The 25,958-nt window shown below is 42.8% G+C and overlaps 1 protein-coding gene across 1 annotated transcript in view; it reads right to left on the bottom strand.

The window, feature by feature from the left end:
- The window catches only part of LOC310641670 (LIM domain-binding protein 3-like), a gene marked incomplete at its 5' end in the record, with an annotated part of 40,432 nt that extends 18,894 nt beyond the window's left edge, over window positions 1–21,538 (bottom strand). Inside the window, 4 exons of the mRNA XM_083364908.1 lie at window positions 3,256–3,389; window positions 4,786–4,833; window positions 20,780–20,815; window positions 21,510–21,538. Coding sequence (XP_083221034.1) covers window positions 3,256–3,389; window positions 4,786–4,833; window positions 20,780–20,815; window positions 21,510–21,538 — 247 coding nt within the window. The remainder of the gene's footprint in view (window positions 1–3,255; window positions 3,390–4,785; window positions 4,834–20,779; window positions 20,816–21,509) is intronic.
- Between the last annotated feature and the right edge of the window lie 4,420 nt (window positions 21,539–25,958).

Here is a 25,958-nt window from a genome sequence, read left to right as displayed (position 1 = left end):
ACCATATCTGGATTCTGCTGTTTTATTCTGGTGAGGACTTTTGTAAAGCATGGAAAGGCTTAAGTCTTCTTCTGGGACACTGCCATAATGGAAGGAATGTAGCACACGGACATCTGGCTTGGCCCTTCTGCTTGCTAGGAACAGAAAGAGCTTATTCTCAAGACACCGAGGGAATCATGGGGGTGAAAGCTAGAACGTCATGCCACCTGCTGACAATTTTGGGGAGCTGGCACCCCGCAAATTAGGACTGTCCTTCTGATTTCTGAAGACGTGGTTAATCTCCAGAAAAAGGAGGGCACGGAGTTGTTTTCAGCAAGTGCTAAAGCAGGGTCCTTACTTCAGTGGCGGAATGCAGAATTTCCCCAACTGTGTTTATACATGAAAGCAGCTTGTTAGGTTAATGAGAAATGAATGGATGCCCGTGGCTGTTATTTTAAAAAAAAGCCCTGTTCTCTTCAAAGGTTCAGAATCCTTCTCTTGGTGCCAGGAAATGCTGGCAAACAGAGCTGTCCGCTTGTCACATTTTCCCTCATTCCAGATTCCAGAATCTTCTCCTGGTTTTGGATCCCAGGATCTCAGAGCTGAATTTCAGTTATAAACCAGGTCGGGGCTGATCTTGGCTGACTGGAGAAAAAGATAGCAAGCCACCACCAGAAAATCTGAGATATCTGTGCCAGACTGGGACATACAAAGACTTTCTAGCTGAAAGCGATAGCAAAAATTCCTGCATTGTTCCCATGGAAACCACACGCATATTCACGAGGCTATCCGAAATGGATCTTAACTTCAAGGAAACTTCAACTTTATACTATATAAAAGCATATCTTAAAAAAGCTTTCTGCAGTTTATTCAAAAGACAATGAACCATCCCTCCAATCGAAAGATGGGTGGTGGTGGTGGAAATTAACATTACAGGTAGACCTTGATTTGCAACTAAAATAAGGACTGGAAAATTCATTGTCAAGAGGCCTGGTTGATAAGTGAGTCACCACATGACCGCACCGAATTTTACGACGCATTTCTCATGGTTGTTTTAACTGAGTTTCCTGTTGTTATTTAATTTAATTTAATTTAATAATTTGATTTCTATACCGCCCTTCTCCCGAAGGACTCAGGGCGGTGGACAGGGCAATACACAATAAAAATCGAATACAAAAATTAAAAAGCCATTAAACATCATGCCCATAAGATCAATCCATATTAAAATTAAAACTAGTTTTAAAAACCCAACCCCATCCCGTCAGACCAGGCCAGCTTGTTCAAAAAAGAATGTTTTGAGATCGCGCCGGAAGGAGCGAAGGTCGGGGGCCATCCGGAGCTCAACCGGTAAGCGGTTCCAAAGGTCTGGCGCGCCCACAGAGAACGCTCTCCCCCTGGGGGTCACCAATCGGCATTCTTTGATCAGCGGCACCCTGAGGAGGCCCTCTCTGTGGGAGCGCACTGGACGGAGGGAAGTTGATGCCGGCTGCAGGTGTTGCCGTAGGTAATCCGGACCCATGCCATGAAGGGCTTTGTAAGTCATAACTAACACCTTGAACCTCACCCGGAGAGCAACCGGTAGCCAATGTAGCTCGCAGAGCAAAGGTGTAACATGGGAGTATCGGGAAGCTCCCAAGACAACTTGCGCGGCTGCATTCTGCACAAGTTGGAGTCTCTGGGTGGACCTCAAGGGCAGCCCCATGTAGAGAGCATTACAGTAGTCTAGACGAGAGGTCACGAGCGCATGAGTGACTGTCAAGTGAGTGACTGTCAAGTGAGACATCACGTGACTGCAACTTGCTGATGGCTTCCCAATTGACTTTGTTTGTCAGAAGCTGGGAAGGTGATAAATAGCAAATCCTATGACACAGGATGCTAGGAGCAATGGTTGCCCTTGATTGCAGGACATGGGGATGTCCATGGAGATTCTCAGTCATTCAGGTCATGGTTATCCCAAAGGTGCCTTTTTTTCACGAGGCAACTGGACTTCCTTTTTTCTCTTTGAAGACGTTTCGCTTCTCATCCAAGAAGCTTCTTCAGCTCTGACCGGATGGTGGGGGAATGGAAGGATTTGAATTCCTGCCAGACCACTGGTCATTTGCATCCTTTTAGAGAGTCGTTGAGGCCACTTGGAGGTTTGTCGGTGTCCTCAGAGGTGCCTTTTCAAGAGGCAGCTGGACTTTTTTGTTTTTGTTTGAAGATGTTTCACTTCTTATCCAAGAAGCTTCTTCAGCTCTGACGGGATGGCGGGGAATGGAAAGATTTATACTCCTTGCAGACAGCTGGTCATTTGCCTTCTTTTAGAGCAGGGGTGTCAAACTCAATTTCATTGAGGGCCACATCAGCATTGTGGTTGCCCTTGGGGGGGCCGGGTGGATATGGCCAGGGTGGGTGCGGCCTACTGGGTGGGCGCAGCAGGAGTGCATATGGCCTACTGGGTGGGCATGGCCAGCTCTACATCATTGGCATCAAGGGTGCCTATGGGGGCCTGGGCAGGAGTGGGACAGATCTGGGGGTCTCTGGCAGAAGGAGGGTCTCTGGGCCAGGGCCAAGGCAGCGGGGACCGTTCCCTCAGTGTTTCCATGATGGCTTTGGGGGCCACATGAAACCACTTCGTGGGCCGGATATGGCCCCCGGGCCTTGTGTTTGACATGTCTGTTTTAGAGAGTTGTTGATACCACCGGGAGGCTTATCGTCTACCCTGATGACTCATATATACTAAGCCTCCAGGTGGCATCAATAACTTGCTAAAAGAATGCAAATGACCAGCTATCTGCAAGGAGGATAAATCTTTTCATTTCCCCCACCATCCAGTCAGAGCTGAAGAAGCTTCTTGGCTGAGAAGCGAAACGTCTTCAAAGAATTAAAAAAAAGTCCAGTTGCCTCGTGAATAAAGCACCTTCGGGACACGACACGGGGATGCTGCAAGGGTGGTAAATTTGAGAATTGTGCAGAAGCCAGTTTTTTTAAAACACCACCCTAACTTGGAACGGTGGCCAAATGAGCAGTTGTTAATTTAAGCAAGGAGGAGCCGTGCTTTCTTCTTCTGAAAGCTTCCGTTGTTGTTGCTGCTGCTGCTGTTAATGAGCATCAGGGCTTTTTTCTCATAGAACGCTCAGAACGGAGTTCCGGCACCTTTTTTGGATGGAACCTTGTAGGGTAGGCAAGGCAGGTTGTATGACATGTGTGAGTTCCGGCACCTTTTTCTTTTACAAAAAAAGCACTGATGAGCATTATTACTGAATGCAGTGGAGGATACCTTCAAAATCCCCTTACCTGGCTGATAGACCGAGGGCTTTATGCTGGCAGTGGTTATGACCCTTGGCTTCGGAGCAGGCGCTGGGGCTTCACTGTAGCCTGTGTAAGGCACCGGGCCATGGGCAGCGGCAGCCGAGCTGTAGGCCTGGCCTCTGAAACCAAAGCAGATCACGCGTTCATCAGAAGACAGAACGAACAGCTGGAGAACGATGCCCCCCACCACCATACAAGGTGACAACTCTTCCTTGGAAGCTCCAGAAGCAAGCTACCACCTAGAAGCCTAACACAGTTAATAAGCACCTTTCATTATTTCTTTTTATCGGACACAACGGGAAAACCTTTTAAAAAGGAGAAATCAAATGCTTAGGGCACTGTTAGCCTATTTGTAGAGCGCTCATCCGAAAACCAGCTCCAAGGTTATTTGGTTAAGAGGGTGAGGTTTCAGGTATCAGAGAAGACAACCCCGGTGGCCTTATCCTGGCCTTGATTCCAATGGAAAGAAGAAATCTGGTGTGCATGGGACACAGCAATACAGGGGCTACACCAAGAGGAATCTTCTAAAAATGTCCTTCGACAGAATGACCAGTGGAGGGAAAACGTTCTAGATCTAGCAGCATTTCTGCCTTAATGGAACATCCCAACTGTTCCAGTTTCTCGTTGAAGGGCTGATGTCCCCACTTTTACCAAGACTGAGGATGGCTATTGTTTCACATCCAGGAAAAAAAAAAAGAGGACATGGTGTCCGAGTCATCTTCTTTGAAAGTTGCTTTCTTTCCGTTGTAGAGGAAGCCGATTGGCTGAAGGCCAGGAGACCCATCCAAAGGGCCTAGGCTGGAAGACTCTGGGTTTAGATCCTTCTAGAATTCTTTCTAGAATCTCAGGCCAAGGATTTAGTTGTAAATACCAGGGTGCTTTAGTAACAAGCAAACATTACTTTCTACTCATTAAATCTATTTTTACTTATATTTACACCACCGTTCCAATTTCCTAACAATGTGTCCAAGATTATTCTTGCGGCACGCCTGCAAAGAAATCTTTTTTTTTTCAGCAACAGCCTGTTGTACGTCCCGGTTAGACTCACGAGGGAAGCATTTTGCTGAGTCTAGCTAGCAGTACCTCTGAGCAGAGTGTGTGTGTGTGTACACACCCACACCCACCCACACACACACGCACACTGAACTTTGAGGAGCAGAGAGCAAAACAGATTAGAATTTCTCAGGATGAAAATGCAGGGGCTCCTGAAAGAGAGAAAACAGCACAGTCCTTCATTAATAAAAGATCTGAGCTGGGCTGTAAAAAAAAAAAGAGAGAGAGATCCATCTAAATTTCAACGGGAGAAAATTAGAGATTTGGATGGAGCTGACGGTGCTTTGCCAGGCCAGCTCGGAAAGACTCAAAGCCGGGCGGATGTGACTGCGGGGCAAGCAAGAATTAAGTTTGGAAACGATTAGTTGCCAGAGAAACGAAGCGGCTGCAGATAAGGAGCGCATTAATGCTGCACTAATGATCAGCTGTCAAATGAAATACGAGAAGCTTTGAGTGGGATACCTCTTCTGGGACTGATGGGTGACGGACGTCGAAGCTTGATGGTGGAAGCTAAAAAAAAAAGAAAAAAGAAAAGACAGCGTTTTGTTTTTTTAAATGCAGAAAAATAAAATCAGCCTTGATGGAGGCATAGCATTTCGAATGAGAAACAAGATTTGTGAAGAAGGGACGACGCACGGAAGGGCTGAAATCCGTTATTTTGGTTTACACAATGGGACAGGGAACAGGCGCTCCGTAAACACAACCCGAATGGAGTTAGTGACAGGAACGGAATTGGAAAGGGTCTTGGAGGTCATCTAGTCCAACCCCCTGCTCGAGTAGGAGACCATTTCAGACAAATGGCTGTCCCGTCTTCTTCTTAAAAGACCCAAGAGCACCCAAAACCTCTGAAGGAAAACCCTTCCATGGTTTGATTGTTCTCATTGTTAAGAGAATCTTCTCCTTAGTTCCAGGTTGCTTCTCTCCTTGATTAGTTTCCATCCATTGTTTCTCGTCTTGCCTTCTGGTGCTTTGGGAAATAAGTTGACTCCACTCTACTTTGTGGCAGCCCCTCAAATACTGGAAGACTGCTATCACGTCACCCCTAGTCCTTCTTTTAACTAGAGTAGGAGACATACTCAGCTCTTCCAATGATTAGGCCCCTAGTTGACTTCGCTGCTCTTCTCTGAACTCTTTCAAAAATTTCAACCCTCTTTGTTGTAATGGGGTGACCAAAACTGGATGCATGGTCTTACTAGGGCTTTATAAAGCAGTACTAGTACTTCACGTGATCTGGATTCTATCCATCTGTTAATGCAACCTGGGATCACATTAGCTTTTTTGGCTGCCGCCGCATGCTACCGGCTCATGTTTAGATGGTTGCCACCAGGACTCCAAGATCCCTCTCGTCTAGTCCTCAACTTATAACCACAATGGGGTTATAAGCAAGGTGGTTGTTAAGTGGCTCACGTCCGATTTTTACAACCTATTTTTTTTAGCCATTTTTAAGTGAACCGCACGGTTGTTAAGGAAATCTGACTTCTCCTGTGGACTTTGCTTGTTGGGAACCACTGGTAAGGTCACAAAAGGGGATCACGCGATCCCAGGATGCTGAAACTGTCATAAATGTGAGGAGTCTCAGGTCACATTTTTCCGTGCCGTTCTCATTTCCAACAGTCGCTAAAGGAACCGTTGTAAATCGGGGACCACTTGTACCTTCTTAAGGGGTGATCTGGAGCACTAGGCTATGGTAGCAGAGGGCCGTTACCACCAACTAAACATCTGGATCTTCCCTGATTTTTCTTGACTGTTTCTATCTGTCAGAGAGGCAGAGGTTGAGCTGGTGCCTGCTCAGAGGGGACTGGAGTGAATCTGTTTGATTTCTTATAATTTCTACCCACTTCATCCTCTTTTGCCTCGTTTGCAAGAAGCTTTAACTCTTTTCCTTACGTGTCGGTTAGACCTGGTTTAAGATATCCACCAAACTTTAAAATGTAGGCAGCTTTAAACTCTGTTGAATTGGTCTGAAGAAACTTTTGCCTTAAAATTTTCTCCTAACAAATCTTAACTCTGGTTTGTCAAAAACTCTGAGAGTGACTTGGGGAGGGTACCAAAATTTGATAGAAGAAAGAAAGAAAGAAAGAAAGAAAGAAAGAAAGAAAGAAAGAAAGAAAGAAAGAAAGAAAGAAAGAAAGAAAGAAAGAAAGAAAGAACACAGTTTTGTAACCCACAATCTGACTGATTGCAGACATACTACCATTAAAACAATGATCCTTTGTTGCATCCCAGCAATCACATTCATTCATTCATTCATTCATTCATTCATTCATTCATTCATTCATTCATGACATTTATATAGTCGCCAATCTTATAACCAACTCTGGGTGGGTATAGAAATAAATTGCAGATAAAATACAGGAAAAGAATTCTTCCAAATTCTTGTGGCTGTGTTGGAGGAGGAGAAGGGATAGAATTTAGGCTATAATTTAGCCTATAATTTAGAAAAAATATAACAACATCGTCATGATTATAACAGATGACAAAGAATAAAGTGCTGCAACGTAAGCATTAGATGTACCGTAGGATGGATGGGAGACACCAAGAATTATCCAGACCAAATCTGTGTTTCCTCGAGATGCTATTAAGTGGTTTTACAAAACGTCTTACAACTCAGAATATGAGATCAGCTCCATTTTATAGGTTAGAAGGAGAATTCATGTTTAGAAAAGTTAAAGACACCACATCAAACAACGGAAACAACATAAGAACAACAAAAAAATTAAAACTATTCAAACAAGAAAACAAAACATAATTTGGGAGAATAACTTTCATAAATGAAATTATGATTATAAGGAGAGACGTAAAATGTTAAACATCCTATCCAACATTTTCAGCTGCCATACATTTGGATAGATACACCAAAACAATATATTGGCAAATTTTTTCTGTCAGTAAATTTTTCATGTCAGTAAAGCAACTTGTATTTAAAACAACATGGCCAGGAAAGATCCATGGAAGATTGTTTTTATAAATGATTACTGCAGTGAGGCTATTATATGTGCAAAAAAGGGGAAAGATTCTGAAATATCCATAATGGAAGAATGGCTGGTGAAGACAGAGCTAGCAGAAATGGCAAATTAACCTGTTTGATTAGAGAAAGATTAACAATTACATTTATTGGAGAGCGGAAACACCTTACAGACTTTTTGCTGAAAAAGAAAAAAACACAAGAAAAATGAACTTGTGAATTATAGGTTTGCAGACTAGCAAGGATCATTTATGGAATGTTGTGACTTTAGAGAGCAAAATATAAATGAACTGCTGTCAATCAGATTAGAAGCTGTTTCTTTATCATTTTTTTTCTTTTTTCTTTTTTCCCCTTATTTTCGATACTTGTTTGTTAACTTTTATTTTCTTTTATGGTTTTTATTTTGTTAAGAATTTCCTTAATAATAATTGTGTGTGAAAGCATGTGTGTAAAACAATCCTCTAAGGTATGTTGGTAAAGCATACAATTTTGGGGCTGATGAGGTTTCCCATTCTTTGATAAATATGCTAATTTTTTAAAAGATGCATTCTAGTTTATTGACGCTCTGCCGTAATAAATCAAGCAGCTAACAAATGAATTAATTTCTTCTTGTGTGCTGTTTTATATCTCCTTGGGAACAATCAAGCCACATTAATGTTATTTATGAAGGACTATTGTGCAATCTTTCTAATTTCCCGAAAAGGTTCAATCAAAGCGAATGCTTAAATGGCATTGCTCCAGAGATGGTAATATATATCACTACGAGTACAAACAAGGTCTAGAGACAGGAAGGTTGATGTTGCTATCTCTGGAACGCAACGAGCCTGAGACAAGGCTGTCATCAGAATAGGTGGTCACCATACCCAAGATCAGGGATGCAGTGGCTCAGTGGGTTAGGACTCTGAGCTTGTCGATCAGATGGTCGGCAGTTTGACGAGTGCCGCGTAACAGAGTGAGCGCCTGTTACTCATCCCAGCTTCTGCCAACCTAGCAGTTCGAAAGCACGTAAAAATGCAAGTAGAAAAATAGGGACCACCACGGTGGGAAGATAACAGCGTTCTGTACGCCTTTGGTGTCTAGTCGTGCCGGCCACATGACCACGGAGACATCCTCGGACAAAGCGCTGGCTCTTCGGCTTTGAAACGGAGATGAGCACCGGCCCCTAGAGTCGGAAACGACTAGCACGGATGTGCGGGGGAACCTTTACCTTTATACCCAAGATCAAGAGATGAACAGTAGGATGATGGTCCCCATACCTAGACAGGGGAATCTAAATTTAACTTCTGAGGAGTCTCTTAACAACAGAGGGTTGAATTGTGTGAATCTGCACTAGCTAACCTTCTTCCTGGACTAGAAGACCTCTGAGGTCCCTTCCATGGCCTACGATATTCTGTGTTTTTCATCACTCTGTCTTCTTGGATCTGCCATAAAACAGCTGACCTATGCAAGCCATTTCCTATTCTCTTTGCTGCTAGCTCCCGAGCATGAGGGCATTTGCAGAGAAAGATTTATTGCTGAATGCTGGCAAAAGCTCACAGAAGAAAGAGTTGGATGAATTTAATGCCGTTTTAAGGAGCCAGAGCTAGACGTCGAAAAGCAACAAAATTGTCTTCAGTGTCAGTATCTAAATTTTAAGGGGATGCTGCATATTCTTATCTATGAATTATTTCAGTCTGCAGTTCTTGAGAGAAAAAAAATCTTTTTTTAAAAGATTGGAATATTCTGACCTTGGCAAGTCCCATTCCATTACCTCAGCATTTGACCCAGCTCTAATCTTGGGCCTGAAACTTGGACATTTTTCTAGGTCTGAAATTGGTAATTTTCAAACTCTGTACCAATGTCACAATGGCCTCTTTCACGTCTCCTACTTGAATGTCAGTATGCCATTCCGCTCTCATAATGTGCCAGGAAGGGGAAAAAATGTTTTGCACATTTCTAATTCATGATGATTTGTCGAAACTGATTTTAAAAGCAAACTTATACCACCAAAAAAGGGACGCAGTGTGGCTCAGTGGGTTAGGATGCTGAGCTTGTCAATCAGAAGATCGTCAGTTTGGCGGGTTGAATCTTGAGTGCCGCGTAGCAGAGTGAGCGCCTGTTACTTGTCCCAGCTTCTGCCAACCTAGCAGTTCGAAAGTACATAAAAATGCAAGTAGAAAAATAGGGACCACTACGGTGGGAAGGTAACAGCGTTCCGTGCACCTTTGGCGTCTAGTCATGCCGGCCACATGACCACGGAGACATCCTCGGACAAGCGCTGGCTCTTCGGCTTTGAAACGGAGATGAGCACTGGCCCCTAGAGTTGGAAACGACTAGCACGCATGTGTGGGAGAACCTTTACCTTTACCTTTATATACCACCAAATGTTCTGAGTTGGCTTATCAAATCCCAATCCCAAATCCTTTCCCTGACCTTTGTAAGATTATGAACAGATCCTGTTGTGTACGAAGGTTTACGTAGCACCACATTTTTTTATTTTAAATGATGTTCGTAAACAGTATTCTAATATGCTTAAATAAGAATAGCTGATGCTGTTCATCAGTGCTTAAATGCTGAATCCAAGAACTAGGAGAACATCACAGGTAGAAGCTCAGGGGTCTTTAAGAGTCCCAGGGAGATGAATATGCCACTAACTTTCCTGATTTTCCAAGATCTGGAAAGAGCTGAGACAGACTAAGGTTTGATATCTCTTAATGTAGACTCCATAAAAATCTGACCTCAACTGCAATATTTGGAGGGGTTAAAATTCTACGTGACTGGAGTTCCTGTTTTCAATTGTCTCTGAATCCCTGTGACCAATTCAGCTTCAGACTTTGGGACTGGTTTCAAACTTCTTTTGTGCCGATTGTCTGGATTTAAGACTTTTCAAGTTCTTTGCTCTGACTAACAGCTCCTGTTAATCAAGCTACCACCACCTCTTCCTCATTTCAAGCAGCATGATGTCTGGCCCAAGGCCAGATTTTTGCAATTAATTTCTGAACATCTCTGAGGGAAAGTCTTGCCATCTCATTTGAAACCAGGCTGGAACCTGTGACTCATTTTCTGCAGAATATATTCAGCAGAAAAAAAAAACTTTTTTTCATTGATTAATAAATCTCTGACTGAGTAGAGTGCTCTGCCTTCCCACTCCTTGAAAACTTCTGATTAATTTGGGTGCTTCAAACATGGCTGATCACAAAACTGAAGATGATGTAAAGAGACGAGAACAGAATTTGTTTTCACTTTGCGCACATGTCTACAGTGAATTTTTAAATATGAATTGATAATAGTTCAATCCTTTTCTGAGTTACTATATTCACTTGCCTGTTCAAAAGGTCAACAAATCTGTTAGAAAAAGGCTTTCCTGTCCAGTTAGATACTCCTACCCCTCTCCATCCTTAAAGGTAAAAGGTTCCCCCGCACATGCGTGGTAGTCGTTTCCAACTCTAGGAGCCGGTGCTCATCTCCGTTTCAAAGCCGAAGAGGCAGCGCTTGTTCGAGGATGTCTCCGTGGTCATGTGGCCAGCATGACTAGATGCCAAAGGCGCACGGAATGCTGTTACCTCCCCACCGTGGTGGTCCCTATTTTTCTACTTGCATTTTTTTTACATGCTTTCAAACTGCTAGGTTGGCAGAAGCTGGGACGAGTAACAGGCGCTCACTCTGTTATGCGGCACTCGGGATTCGACCCGCCAAACTGCCGACCTTCTGATCGACAAGCTCAGTGTCCTAACCCACTGAGCCACCGCATCCCTATTCTCCATCCTTAGTAGGTTGCAACTGAGTCTTGATTAATATTGCAAGAAAGAAATATTGGTGGGTACGCAAAGTAAAAGCTCGGCACATCTCAGCAAACTTTGCAATAAAATGGTGTGCTATGAATACCCCTTGCATAGACTGCAACTCATTATTTCTGACAGTTCCTTGGGACAATCAAGGTTCCTTCTCAAGTTCTATAAAATGCAAAGTGCTACAAAGGCTCAATGCACCTTTTGATAAGAAGGAATGGAAAAGGCCTAACCATGTTCATCATTTCCACAAGACCTCAAAAGAAGCTTTGGGACCTTTATTCCATGGTTTAACTCAAGTGAGATTTTAAAATATAGGTTGATGATTAGATACTTCAAGGATGGCTTTCGAATTTTATGACCAGCAAATGCCTATTTGAAAACAAGGTTCTATGTCCTCCCTCACTCTCTCTCCTCTCCTTTCCTCTCCTCTCCTTTCATCTCTTTCTTATGGATCAGCCTGTCCTCTTCCAGATCTCAAATGATCTCAATCTCAAATCTCACAGGGATCACAAGCATCCCAAAAGTTTGCCATAGCGATCTAAGGGCCAAAGAATGAAGCTTTGCTTTGCTTTGCTGGGAAAAACACCGTAGAGATGAGTCAACATTGAACCACTCTGTTTTCCAAAGTTCTGCCAACTATTTTTTGGCACCCTATCTCAAGCCAACAACAATAAAAAAAACAACACTTGGCTTTTAAGTAATGATTTACACACACAGTTTCTAGAGTTTAAACCGCAGCTTGCAAGGCTATCCTTTTCTGCAGGCGAAAACAGGGGAAAGAGTGGTTTGCCAAAAGCTACCTAGAAAATGTTTGGATTGAGATGAGATTGAAATCACAGATACTCAGCACATGGCTAATATTTCATGTGGTAGCAAAGTACTACCAACTCTCTGCAATATTCCAAGTATCTCGGTTTTCTATCAATTCATTACATACAATTCAAAGCCTTTTTCTGGGGAAAGATCCAGCTATCATAACAGAGGATTTAGTGAACCTTGGAAGAATGAAAGAACGTAGGTGTATTTTTCTGGCTTTCTGTGAATCTAGAAATGAAGCTTTGATTTGCATTGGCAACCGATCACATTGGCACCATCCCCAAAGAAATATAATGTGCTGGAATTCCTAGTTTAGATTATTAGATTATTCCAGTGAAGCTTTACAAATTAGAAGGGGGAAAAAAATCTGGACTAACCAGGTACAGTATGTACAAAGATGAGGTCTGATAAGATGAGGCTCAAGGTTGACTCAGCCTTCCATCCTTCCGAGGTAGGTAAAATGAGGACCCAGATTGTTGGGGGCAATTAAGCTGACTTTGTAATAATGCTGCTTGGGTGTGTGTGAAAGCCCTAACAAGCAGGCATATACATAGAATGAAGGCTACTGCTAAGCTTGTAAGCCGCCCTGAGTCTTCGGAGAAGGGCGGGATATAAATGGAATTAAAATAAATAAATAAATAAATAAATAAATAAATAAATAAATAAATAAATAAATAAATAAATAAATTAAAATATGAGATGGTCAGAGTGATAATATGAACCATGCAGTGATGCAATTTTGCAGCTGATTTATGAGATGTGAGTTTGCGGACATGGACTTCTCCTCTCCAGACTGAAATCAAGTTGAAATCGAACTGAAATCAAATCAAATCAAGTCTGATTTCAGTTTCCTCCGAAAACTGAAATTCAATTCTTTTGGAATAGCAACAGCAATAGATTTATAAACTACTTCACAGTGCTTTATAGTACAGCCTTCTCTAAATAGTTTACAGAGTCAGCCTTTTGCCCCCCAACTGTCTGGGTTCTCATTTTACCCACCTTGGAAGGATGGAAGGCTGAGTCGACCTTGAGTCAGTGAGATTGGAACTGCCAAACTGCCGACAGCTGGCAGTCTGCAGAAGCAGCCTGCAGTACTCCATTCTAACCACTGTGCCACCACAGTTTTAGGCGCTAAAACTGAGACAGCTACTCAAAAGAAGACATTACAGTCGCAGCCATGTTAAAACAGCCCTAACAAAAATTGACCTATGACCCTCATATTCCTTTCCTACAGGAATTTGTACTTTTAGTTACAGTACTAAGGCTTCCAAGGTACATGAAAGTTTCCCCCCCCTTCCCACGTCCCCTGGAATTCAATTTATAAGAGCCTTGGTGGAGCAGTGGGCTGATGCCTCCTTAAGTAACACCAGCTGCCTGCAATTAGTGCAGGTTCGAGTCCCACCAGGCTCAAGGTTGACTCAGCCTTCCATCCTTCCGAGGTAGGTAAAATGTTCCTCAAGAAGAGGAACATGAATTTAACATCTCTATAACTAATCATGATCACCAAGAGCCTTGGTGGAGCAGTGGGCTAACGCCTCCTTAAGTAACACCAGCTGCCTGCAATTAGTGCAGGTTCGAGTCCCACCAGGCTCAAGGTTGACTCAGCCTTCCATCCTTCCCAGGTAGGTAAAATGAGGACCCAGATTGTTGGGGGCAATTAAGCTGACTTTGTAATAATGCCGCTTGGGGGTATGTGTGTGAAAGCCCTAATAAGCAGGCATATACATAGAATGAAGGCTACTGCTAAGCTTGTAAGCCACCCTGAGTCTTCGGAGAAGGGCGGGATATAAATGGAATTAAAATAAATAAATAAATTAATTAATTCTTTGTCCTAGCAGAAGGCACACATCAAAGCAAATGGAAGGAGTAAACAAACACAAAATTTTACCTTTGGCAGGAGGATGAGATGGAGTCATAAGCCCCAGATGAAGCAGAAGCTGGCAGCAGCGTCATCCGATGGACAGCATTATGAGAAGCGGCAGCCGCAGAAAAAGGACTGGCCGAAGCAGCAGGCATAGCAGAAGAGGTGCAGCTGATAGACACAGGATCATGCTCAACAGGGGTACTAATCAAAGTTAAATTGGATAAAAGAAGATGTATCTTTAAACGCTGGGCCTTGACAGGTCCACCAAGGTAGTGGATCAACAAAGATACATATCAAGAAGCAAGTGAACTTGTTTCAGGGTTTCGGAAGCATAGTTCAAAAGGACAAAGGACATCAGGGTTTGAGGGCATAGGTTAGGACTGGGAAACACTTGGGGGTAAGAGACTAAGAGAGTCCCCTCACCAACTCTCTGCGTCCCAGCTGTGGGAAGATGCATCAGTTGGTCAATCCAGGCAGGAGATGTGATATGATCTAGATCAGGGGTAGGCAACCTCGGCTCTGTTATGACTCATGGACTTCAACTCCCAGAATTCCTGAGTCAGCAGCTGACTCATGAATTCTGGGAGTTGAAGTCCATGAGTCATAAAAGAGCCGAGGTTGCCTACCCCTGATCTAGATCATATGTGTGGGGAAAGGATTGGCCTTTTGGGGGTGTGGTTTTTTTTTGCTGGAGAAGTGTTGGATCAGCAAATTTTCAGCATCCTCTGAGCTGTTGATTCAAAAAATGGGGTGCATGTGATGCCAAAAGGGAAGATGGAAAGAAAGAATGGTAATGTTTGGAGGACTATTGATCCTGACAATGGGTTAGAGCTTGAGCATATTTCATAGCATTTTCTTCTTTTACCCAACTTGGCACACATCTCTCACTTGCATGTGCTAAGTAGAAGGGCGTTCCTGTCAATTTTTGACCCGGCCTTCAGTTCTCAAGATAGTTGCTGGTTTAATTCATGCCTCACCTCATTCACTTCTTCTTTCTCTACTGACCTCTATAATTCCTTCAGGCAAAGTATTTCTGGGATATAACCTGGGTCAAATGAAACTGAAGTCCCCATCTTTACTGTGCGTTGTACAGCTTTATCATCTGAACATGTCCTCTTTTAGGGGATAAATTTCCTCAAAACCAAATGCTTGCACATCTTATAGGGAACACTTCATTTCTTTGGGGAACCTCCTCTGGTGAGAACAAAGCCTTCCTACTTAGCTTTCTACCTGCAGGTGAGATTTAGTTATTGGGGAGAGCATTCAAATGTGATCCACTTGTTAGCTGTGCTACTCAAAAGGGTTGGGCTAGGCAATTTTCATGATCATCTGCATTAGTTCTTGGAGTTCTCTGCATGATGCTACATCTACTGCATGAAAGCCTAACTAGAACACCTGGGCCTTGTCAAGCACACGATACCATCACAACATCGCAGAGCAAAACTGGTTGTGAGACTCATCAAGAGCAAATCAACCACTTCTCTGGCCTTCCGGAGAAAATAAAAGGAATGGGAAGACTCAAGAAATGGCAATCAGCGTTTTGTAGCAGGGATCTCCAACCTTGGTAACTTTAAGACTTGTAGACCTCAACTCCCAGAATTCTCCAGCTAGCCATGCTGTGGAATTCTGGGAGTTGGTCCACAAGTCTTAGGTGAGAAACCCGTCCTACAGCATTGCACTGAAGTTATTCTCCAGCAACCCCCCCCAGGACACACTCAAGACATCATTAATGACAGGAGCAAAATATAAGTAGCCACATCAACGGGGACCTTATGGTTTCTCCGGGAGCATTTTAAATGTACAGCATGACTTAGCTGCCAAGAATGGTAAGTATTCTAAACTTCATTTCCATCACTTGTATGAGCACCAGACATGCAACAGAATTCCTTGATCTAAATTAATACCTCAGTAGCCTTTGTTTTATTAACTATTACCTCAGTGATCGTACTGTTGGAAGAAAAGGGATCTTATTTCTACAGTACCATCTGGTGTTCCAGTTACACAGTTAAAGGGAAGAGAGAATGGCAAGCGGGATTGGACAGTGACATGAATTGGACAGCGACGGGAACTGGATCGCTGCCAGCTTCTTTCACTGGTCCATTAGTCAAATCCTTATCAAGATTCGACATCCTGCAGAGTTGATCTGTTATTTTCTGTTGTTAATGAGTTACCCTAATAGGTGCAGTTCTAGAGCCCAGCGTTTCCAATATATTTTTTTCCATAGACAATGCTTTTTTCCCCGCAGACCAACCATAACATATCCTGCTGAGATGGCAGAGAATATTTAGGGTGTGTTTGGATTCAACTCTGAGGCGTTTGGGCTGATAAGTTGTATTTCATTCCACAGGATGAGCTCAGAGCTAGATCTGGTCCAGACATAATTTTGTAGAGTTTGTGCTTTACACTGGAACGCAAGATCAGTGATACTGGAAAAGCTGCCTTCCACGTTCCCTTCTCTGAACATTTTAGCTCTTGAAAATTACATTATTACATTTCCTGTAAAAAATAAATAAATTAAAAATCTCTTGATCTGAATCCTCAGAATGTGTTTAGGTTTCTTTACAAATATTTCAAGTCTGCAATTAGTAACAGCGTGTTGAAGTTCAATGTATCTTCTTTTTTAGATGCTCCAGCATCCCCCAGAAAATATAAAAGACACTGTGTTTTTCACTCTTTTGCACAGAAAAGACACTATGTTCTACAAGTGGGTCTTGAGCAATTCAAGAAACATCACAATTCTTTTTTTTTTTAAAGATCAGGCAAGACGGAAGTGCTATCAAAAGTTGTGCATTATCTGGGCAAGCTTGTTCCCAGGTATGGCAGGAGTAAATTTTGAGCATGCTCCAGCTTAAGAGGCCACGCTGTCAAAGCTCACTCCAGATTTGCTACTACAGATTCTACTCTACCTATGAGAAGTTGACTTTGTTCAAGTGCATTGTAGACAACTGTGATCCTGCAAAGTTTGAGAACCTCTAATGTTATATAATTACATACAAAGCATTTATCTTTTAAGTACACACCAGTCATCCATTATGTAGATTTTCCCCCCTTTCTATTCTGTTTCTGAAGCTTTCTGTAGGAGTCCCAAGCAAACTCAAGCTTCTGGAAATTAAAAGAAGGCCAACCACGATGTGTAACAATAAGTCATAAACAGTTGAATGATAATAACGATGTGATAGCAACTGAGGTGAGTATGAAACAGTTAATAAAAAAAGGAAGACCATCAGAAGAAAAGCAATGAAACGGAGAAAAGAAAGGGAAAAAATGAATGGGAAAAGAACAAAAATCCCCAAAGTATCAAGGTAATAGTCTACGTTATTACAGGTAGTCCTTGACTTACAACAGGTCATTTAGTGATGGTCCAAAGTTACAAGGGCATTGAAAAAAAAAACTGACTTATGACCGTTTTTCACACAACTGTTCCAGCATCCTCATGGTCACATGATCAAAATTAAGACTCTTGGCAACTGACTCGTATCTATGACGGTCACAGTGTCCTGGGGTCATGTGATCCCCTTTTGCTACCTCCTGACAAGCAACAATAATAATAATAATAAGAAACAAGCAAAAATAAATAAATAAATAAGAAGCAAGCAAAAAAAAATCAGTGTAGGGGTAGAATTCATTAAACAACTGTTCAAAGTTACAACAGCACTGGAAAAAAGTGACTTATGACTGTTTTTCACACTTATGACCATCTCAGCATCCCCGCGTTCATGCGATCCAAATTCAGATGCTTGGCAACTGATTCATATTTATGATGGTTTCAGTGTCCCGGGATCAAGAGATCTCCTTTTGTGATCTTCTGACAAGCAAAGTCAATGGGGAAGCCAGATTCACTTAGCAACCAGGTTCCTAGCTTAACAATTTCAGTGTGGCAAAATTCACTTAACAACTGACTCACTTAGCAACAGCCATGGTCATAAACCGAGGATTACCTGTATTCCTAAACTTGCAAGAAACCCTCCACAGGTATCAAAAGTTAGACCAGGCTGAAATTAGATATTGAATGCCTTATGCCAGGGGTAGGCCACCTTGGCTCTTTTATGACTTGTAGACTTCAACTCCCAGAATTCCTGAGCCACCCATGCTGAGGTGAAAGGGAGTTACCAAGCTGAGCCATGTTGGCTCAGGAATTCTGGGAGTTGAAGTCCACGAGTCATAAAAGAGCCAAGGTGGCCTACCCCTGGCCTAGGCCTAGGCCCCTTCATGACTCGTGGACTTCAACTCCCAGAATTCCTGAGCCAGCCATGCTGAGGGAAAAGGGAGAGGTTTCCATGCTGAGCCATGCTGGCTCAGGAATTCTGGGAGTTGAAGTCCACGAGTCACAAAAGAGCCAAGGTTGCCTACCCTTGGTCTATGGTATCTTTAAGAGTCAACGCCAACTTGATGGCACAGAATTAAGTCAATTGATCAACCAACAAGCGTTACCCTGTTTACAGTTGTGTGCCACAGCTGTCTTCCCGGAGCACTAAATAAAGTAGCCATAGAAATGTTCTTTAAAGGAGAAATTCAAACTCTGTAATTCGCCGTGCATCAGTGCCAGCTTTGTTCAGCTTTAGGACGCAACTGCAACAGCCGGATATAAACAAGATAAGCTTCTCTTATGAAAGGTGGGTGCGTTAAGAATTCATAGAAGGCATTAGACTACTGCAACACTCTCTACATGGGGCTGCCCTTGAGGACCACTCGAAGGCTTCAGCTGGTGCAAAATGCAGCTGCGCGAGTAGTAATGGGAGTTTCCTGATACTCTCATGTAACACCTCTTCTCCGTGAGCTGCATTGGCTTCCTATTCTCTTCCGGGTGAGATTCAAGGTGCTGGTGATGACCTATAAAGCCCTAAATGGCATGGGCCCGGATTATCTCAGGGAGCACCTGCTGCCAGCATCAAGTTCCCTTCATCCTGTGCGCTCCCACAGGGAGGGCCTTCTCAGGGTTCCGCCGGTTAGGGAATGCCGTCGGATGGTACCAAGGGGGAGGGCATTCTCTGTGGCCGCGCCTGCCCTATGGAATGAACTGCCGGTAGAACTTCGGACTGCCCCAGACCTTCGCTCGTTTCGCCGGGACCTTAAAACTTGGTTGTTTGATCTTGCTGGCCTGGACTGAGGGGGTTTTAATTTAATTTTAATTTAATTTTTTAATTTTAATTTTAATTTGTTTAATTGTGGGCTAGTCTTAATTTAATTCTGTTTTAAAGTGTACTTATTTGTATTGTTTTAACTCGCCCTGTAAACCGCCCTGAGTCCTTCGGGAATAGGGCGGTATATAAAATCAATCAATTAAATAAATAAATAAATAAATAAATTATAGACTCCCTACAACTCTCTGTGGCAGTGTTTCTCAACTCTGCTGGCTGAGGAATTCTGGGAATTGAAGTCCACACATTTTCAAATTGCTAAGTTTGAGAAACACTGTTCTATGGAATAATGTATATGAGATCTAGACATTTGTAACTCTCCCTCAACAGGATTGTAGGAACTGGCTTTTTGGTAGGCCATAGATACAGTAGTAAACAGAAACCAATCCAATAGTTCGGATAAAGGTCTTCTGTCCTCACCAATGAATTGATTAGGGAAATGACAACTTTTTAAAACATGTAAAGCTGGTGAGATACACACATATGCTCAATGTCGTCAGCATTGGCCCTTTCTCATAAATTTAACACGGTTTCAAAATGGCAGTAAAGCTCCACAACCGCGCAACAATGAGTAAGAGAACACTGTGGCTTGGGTGAAAGAAAACAAATTGTTTACAATGGCAAGACTACAGGACATGTTCAAGGCTACTATGGACACTGGCTCTTTAAGAAAAAAATGAGATATATTGATTGGGAGCTAACGTGTGAAAATGTCTTTGATCTTTACGGCTCAGTTTAATGAGCAAAATGATTGCCTTACATCTTGTAGAGAGACTCAAGACATTGAAAGAACCCGTTGAATGCTTCCCTAAATAGCATGTATTTAAATTCATTTTTTTGGGGTGGGGGTGGGTTTCTGCCCCTTCACAATCTTTCCTTAATGAAGAAAAGGGGGTCCAAACATTTCACCCTTCAACAGGTCTGTGATGGTCCTCAAGCAAGGAAGAATCAAGAAGCTCAATCCACAGTGCAAAACAGCCCCTCTGTGATATCATAAATGCCCAAGACTTTTATTTTTTTTTTAAAAAAACCATATACTTAAAATTGGAAAGATGGACTATATCAGGGGTCTTCAAACTTGGCACTTTTAAGGCTTGTGGACTTCAACTCCTAGAATTCCTCAGCCATCATGGCTGGCTGAGGAATTCTGGGAGTTGAAGTCCACAAGTCATGAAGGGGGACACAGTTCCCCCATGCTGGCTGAGGAATTTTGGGAGTTGAAGTCCACGAGTCATGAAGGGGGACACAGTTCCCCCATGCTGGCTGAGGAATTCTGGGAGTTGAAGTCCACGAGTCATGAAGGGGGACACAGTTCCCCCATGCTGGCTGAGGAATTCTGGGAGTTGAAGTCCACAAGTCATGAAGGGGGACACAGTTCCCCCATGCTGGCTGAGGAATTCTGGGAGTTGAAGTCCATGAGTCATGAAGGGGGACACAGTTCCCCCATGCTGGCTGAGGAATTCTGGGAGTTGAAGTCCACGAGTCATGAAGGGGCACACAGTTCCCCCATGCTGGCTGAGGAATTCTGGGAGTTGAAGTCCACAGGTGTTAAAGTTGCTAAGTTTCTAGACCCCTGTACCATATCATCATCAAGCAGAACTCAAGGTGGTTTATGTTCAAAATTTAATACCCACCTTGACTGAAATGGAACTCAGTCTCCAAGGAAGGTTTCATATCTGTGTTTACGCACACCCACAAATGTGAATTAAACAAATTTCATAGATGAAATGCATAGTCTGCCCAAGAACCTCATCGGCCCAATAGCCACAAATCCAGGACTAGGTTAGGCGGGTTTAAAAGCCTGCTATTAGTGAGGTGCATGTAAAAGTTCATTGACTATGACTGTTATGTGCTAGATCTGAGACTGGGAAGAAACACAGAAGCAAACAGAAAGACACATTACCTGTTTTCAGTCGCGGCAGCAACATGCTTCTTGCCACTGTGGAAGGAGGGGAATAGTATGAATGAATTTAGTGGACAAGTCCCCAGTGAGGGAGGAGGGTGTTAAGTGAAAGTAGGCAGAAGGTGTTTCCGGCTTGCTTGGTTACAGACAGTGCTTTTTTTGTAAAAGAAAAAGGTGCCGGAACTCCGTTCTAAGCGTTCTATGACAAAAAAAGCCCTGGTTGCAGACAACCAGTAGGAAAGTCACTTGCATATCAAGGGAAGCAAGTTGATCACAACATTTGACGCAAAAGACAGAGCTTCAGTTCTCGTTGGGATATGCTGTACAACAAATATTCTGTGCAACTGAGTAATGGCCCTAGATCTCTCCTTTCAACCCATCCATCCAGCCAGCCAGCCCAGAAATCAACTTGCCCAGATGTCCTCCTTGACTTCTAGATTTTTAGCTGGGGAATTAAGTCCCGTTTTCACTAAGAAAAGTTAAGGGTGTCAATCAATTCATACATTTAGAAAATTAGCTTGACATTTAGGTTGGTGTGATGTATCCAGGTGAAAAGAACACATACACACCTACATAGCAGTCACCACCAGGGGGCGTTGAACTGTAAATGTTTTGGCGGGAACCCAGTTTCGGCGGGAAACAGAGGCTCAAACGGATTGGCTGGCTGCTCACCTGGCCAGGTATAAAAGGAAGGCAGGTAACCCCTATTTCCCAGTACAGTGACTTCCACCTCATAAAGATCTGCCATGCTGTACTCATCGTCTCGGCGTCCTTCCTGCTCTCCAGAACCCACTACACAATAGTTTCTAACAGGGAGAGTTTTATGTCCTGTACTTGGTACAAAAACCTGATCGTCCCCATCCTCAGCCTTGAGGGGGAATACTGGGGGACAATTATTTATTATTTCAGTACACCCACCTCCCGGACAATTGAAAGAACTGATGGACGGATATTCTCTAGCCAGAGGTCAAGATGTCTTGAAATAGAGTTGCAGATGCAATCCTACGTATGTCTCTTGGCTGAGTCAGAAAGAAAGGCCCTTGTGTTTAACATAGCTTCCTCCCCAGAAGACATAGATGAGACTGGAATCCCAATAAATGATTATGTTGGAAATTACATAATATTGGAAATTGCACCTAATGAATCCTTAGACCAGTTGAGCAAAGAGCAAGAATAGATAAGGGGAAGGCTTTTCAAACTTTGCCCCTATATATTTCTTTCCCCTGGCCAATATCTTCCCTCCCTCCCTCCCTCCCTCCCTTCCTTCCTTCCTTCCTTCCTTCCTTCCTTCCTTCCTTCCTTCCTTCCTTCCTTCCTTCCTTCCTTCTTTCCTTCCTTCTCAAATTATGAGACCACCCATCTCACTCGCAGAGCAACTCTGGGCAGTGTATGTACAATTAAAAGCATAAAAAATCATATAAACAGCACATTTGAACTGGAGGCAGTTTAAAAAAAAGGAATAGAACAATTAAAGTTAATTTTTTTACTTTAACAACTTTGTGTTTGTGAGACAAGAGTACTTCATTTTCCTCTTTCTTGTTATTCTCCGTTGAAGATATAAATTAGGCAGAAACGATAGCTTCCAAAAACAACAACAAAAAAACCTCAATTACAGTAATTATGGTATTTTCCTTTAACTTGGCTTATCTGGGATGAGTGTGAAATCATTGTAATACAAATGACAAATACCTTTTCAGGGAGAACTTAAGAAACGACAACAACCCTGAACTTTGTGAGATACATCTGTATCAACCAGCTTTTCCTCTTCCGTTCAATCATCCCATTTATATGCAAATATATTTTAATTGGGGAATATGAATTTTAACTGATGAATGACTGCAATTTCTATAATCTGGAGACAGCTGCAGTCAGAATATCTCGGTGATCCACATAGAGCTAATATTTCCCCTCAGCAGATGTGTGAGGACTGAACGAACCATCAAGCATCAACGCTAATCTGTCAATTAATAAAATCTTGGAACACAAAGGACACAAGGGCACTTTCATCACTTGTCGAATCATCTGCTTCTCTTCTTGTAAAAGAGAAGCGTCTGTTATTAAGTCCTTCTTTTAGCCTACGGTTTATTCTCTGCTCTGTCCCTCAATTAGATCCTTAGTTTCAGCACGAGTGTTGTTGTTTTTTTTAGTCAATAGAATCAAAGAATTCATTTCTTTTTTTTTTAAGTTTCACAAACTCTAGGCTGGCGTTTCTTAACCTTGGGAGCTTGAAGGTGTGTAGAGTTCAACTTCTGGAATAAGAGAATAACAGAGTTTGGAAGGGACTTTGGAAGAAACCCTACACTATTTCAGACAAACGGCTGTCCAATCTCTTCTTAACAACCTCCAAGGGTTGGAGCATTCAGCACTTCTGGAGGCAAGTCGTTCCATGGATCAAGTGTTCTAACTGTCAGGACGTTTCTCCTTGGTTCTAGGTTGCTTCTCTCCTTGATTAGTTTTCACCCATTGCTTCTTGTCTTGCCTTTGGGTGCTTTGGAAAATAGGTTGAACCCCATTCTTTGAGTAAAAGGTAAAGGTAAAGGTTCCCCCGCACGTACGTGCTAGTTGTTTCCGACTCTAGGGGCCGGTGCTCATCTCCGTTTCAAAGCCAAAGAGCCAGCGCTTGTCTGAGGACGTCTCCGTGGTCATGTGGCCGGCATGACTAGACGCCAAAGGTGCACGGAACGCTGTTCCCTTCCCACCAGAGTGGTCCCTATTTTTCTACTTGCATTTTTTACGTGCTTTCGAACTGCTAGGTTGGCAGAAGCTGGGACGAGTAACAGGCGCTCACTCTGTTATGCGGCACTTGGGATTCGACCCGCCAAACTGCCGACCCTCTGATCGACAAGCTCAGCATCCTAACCCACTGAGCCACCACGTCCCTATTCTTTGGGGCAGCCCCTCAAATATTGCAACACTGCTATCACATCATCCCTAGGTCTTCTTTTCATTAAACTAGGCATGCCCAATTCCTGCAACTATTCCTCATACGATTTAGCCTCTTAGTCCCCTAATCATCCTTGTTGCTGTTCCCCAGAATCCCCCAGCATGCAAAGAAGGTGTATAGATATTCCCAAAGGGTTTTTTCCCCCCCAAAAGGCAACTGGACTTTCTTTGTTTTTCCTTGAAGACATTTGACTTCTCTTGACTGAAGAAGCTTCTTGAATGAGAAACCAAATGTCTTCAAGGAAAAACCAAGAATGTCCAGTTGTCTTTCGGGGAGAAAAAACACACCAAAACGATACCTTTGGGAAAACCATAATCTGGAAGACTGGAAGACAGGCAGGAATTGTTTCTAAATGGGAAATCGTTCAGTTACCAGGTTTCTTGCAACGCCTTGTCTTTGATTTTTTTTTTAAATCTTGCTAAAGAAGAATCTGTTTAAAGCACGCAGGGTGGAGGTCCAACTGCTTGACAAGCATGCTTGACTGAATTCTCTTCAGCAAAGTGAAATAATTAAGCAGATCAGCAAATCAGGCAGATTACCAGTTGCAATTTACTACGTTGCTGTGTACTCTTCTATCAGTTTGCAAAAGGCTAAAAGGGCCGCCGGGCTGTTACCTATTTTATATTTTATTTAAATGCTTACATCAAAAGAGCTACCCCGTAGTGGTGGCAGGGGCATTGTGAAAGAAAGAAATGAAATAAAACGATACGAAAGAATGAAATAATATCGTTTCCTTGTAGCAGAAAGGGAGCCAAATTGAAAGGAAATAGAAAGCACAAATCTCAACAAGCATGGCCCCATTTTAAATTAGTTAATACTTTTGATGCCAGCTATTCAAATAATTCTTCTTACGGTCCAAAAAAAAAAAGCTAAATTGTATGCTATAATTTGAATAACTTAGCAGATGGAGAAGAATCACGCTACTCATTATGCTTTGTTTTTTGCACCAAAATCGAAGGCAATTCTGGAGCACACGCCTCAGGCCAATTCCCACATGCCTTGTTTATCATCTGATGATTTAAATATCAAGTAACAACTTGTGTGAGCAAGCTAACCGTGATTGCGCAAGGCCAAACTTCTGCAGAAGCAACACCGTACAAGAGAACTGGCTCTGACATGAAGCAGAGAGAGACTTTTGATGACGTGCAATTAAAAAAAAAAGTATTTGCAAGGGTGAACTCCTGTGACTTTTGGGGTGCGGTATCTAACTGTGGATAATGCTGATAATCTCTTCTCTGTTTTAACTCCACATTGACTGTCCCAAAGATGCTTTTTCAAAAGGCAACTGGGCTTTGTTTCTCCTAGGAAAAACAAAGTTCAGTTGCCTTTTGAAAAGGCACCTTCGGGACAGCCATGACCTGGGTGATTGAGAATCTCCATAGACATCCACATTGACTGGTTGACCAAGCCAACTTCCAAAGCCAAGACAAAGTGGCTGCAGAAACTCACTTTCAATGTCCTGCAGCACTTGTCATTTTGGTCAGCCAACCTCCCTCACATAAGCACGTCCTAGACTGGGTGGCCTGCAGTCTCTGGAGGGATGGTGAGAGGATAAACACCATGCCAGAGTAGAAGACCTAAAGGCACCCTTTGGATTCTTCAGCTGGCAGGGAGATGATGAGAAACAAATGTCTGTGGGGACAGGTCTTCTGGAATCCCTTAAGGAGATGTTCTCACACCGGGGCAAAAAGACGGTGCAGATTTTCTTGCAGGAGAAAGGGTGCTGGGAGAGGAATTATTTTTTTAGTGCCAAAAACTAGTGTGAGAGATTCAATGCAGAATTTTGCATGTTTAATTTCAGTGTAAGCCTGTAAGCAGTCAAGAATGTAGGTTGTGCCAAGCAGCTATTTGCAGAGGAAAAGAAAGGGAGATAGTGTATAAAACTATTTTACAAATCTGATTCTTTCCCGCCCCCACCCTATTCCAGCAGTAGACACCTATTTGTGCGGGCGTTCCCACAAACAATGATTGCCCAGAAAGCAATGGAGGCCACAATCTGAACAAACAGATTTTAGAGTGCATAAAGCCACAAGGCTTTAGTTGCAGCTGAGAATAAATCTCTGCTTAAACCGAGTATTAACCCAAGTATTTTCTGCCTAGCCTGATTTCTCTTAACGTTCAATTTTTCAGTTCACGGTGTACAATTTTTTTAAAAAAAAAGCAACATATTTTTCCATTCCAAAACAAAGAGAACAATAAATTAAGGGACTTGAGGTAAAAAGGCAAATACGGCCA

The sequence above is a fragment of the Vipera ursinii genome (genome assembly GCF_947247035.1).
Source record: "Vipera ursinii genome assembly, chromosome: 5".
Taxonomy (NCBI): domain Eukaryota; kingdom Metazoa; phylum Chordata; class Lepidosauria; order Squamata; family Viperidae; genus Vipera; species Vipera ursinii.
This window is presented reverse-complemented; position numbering and strand designations above follow the sequence as displayed.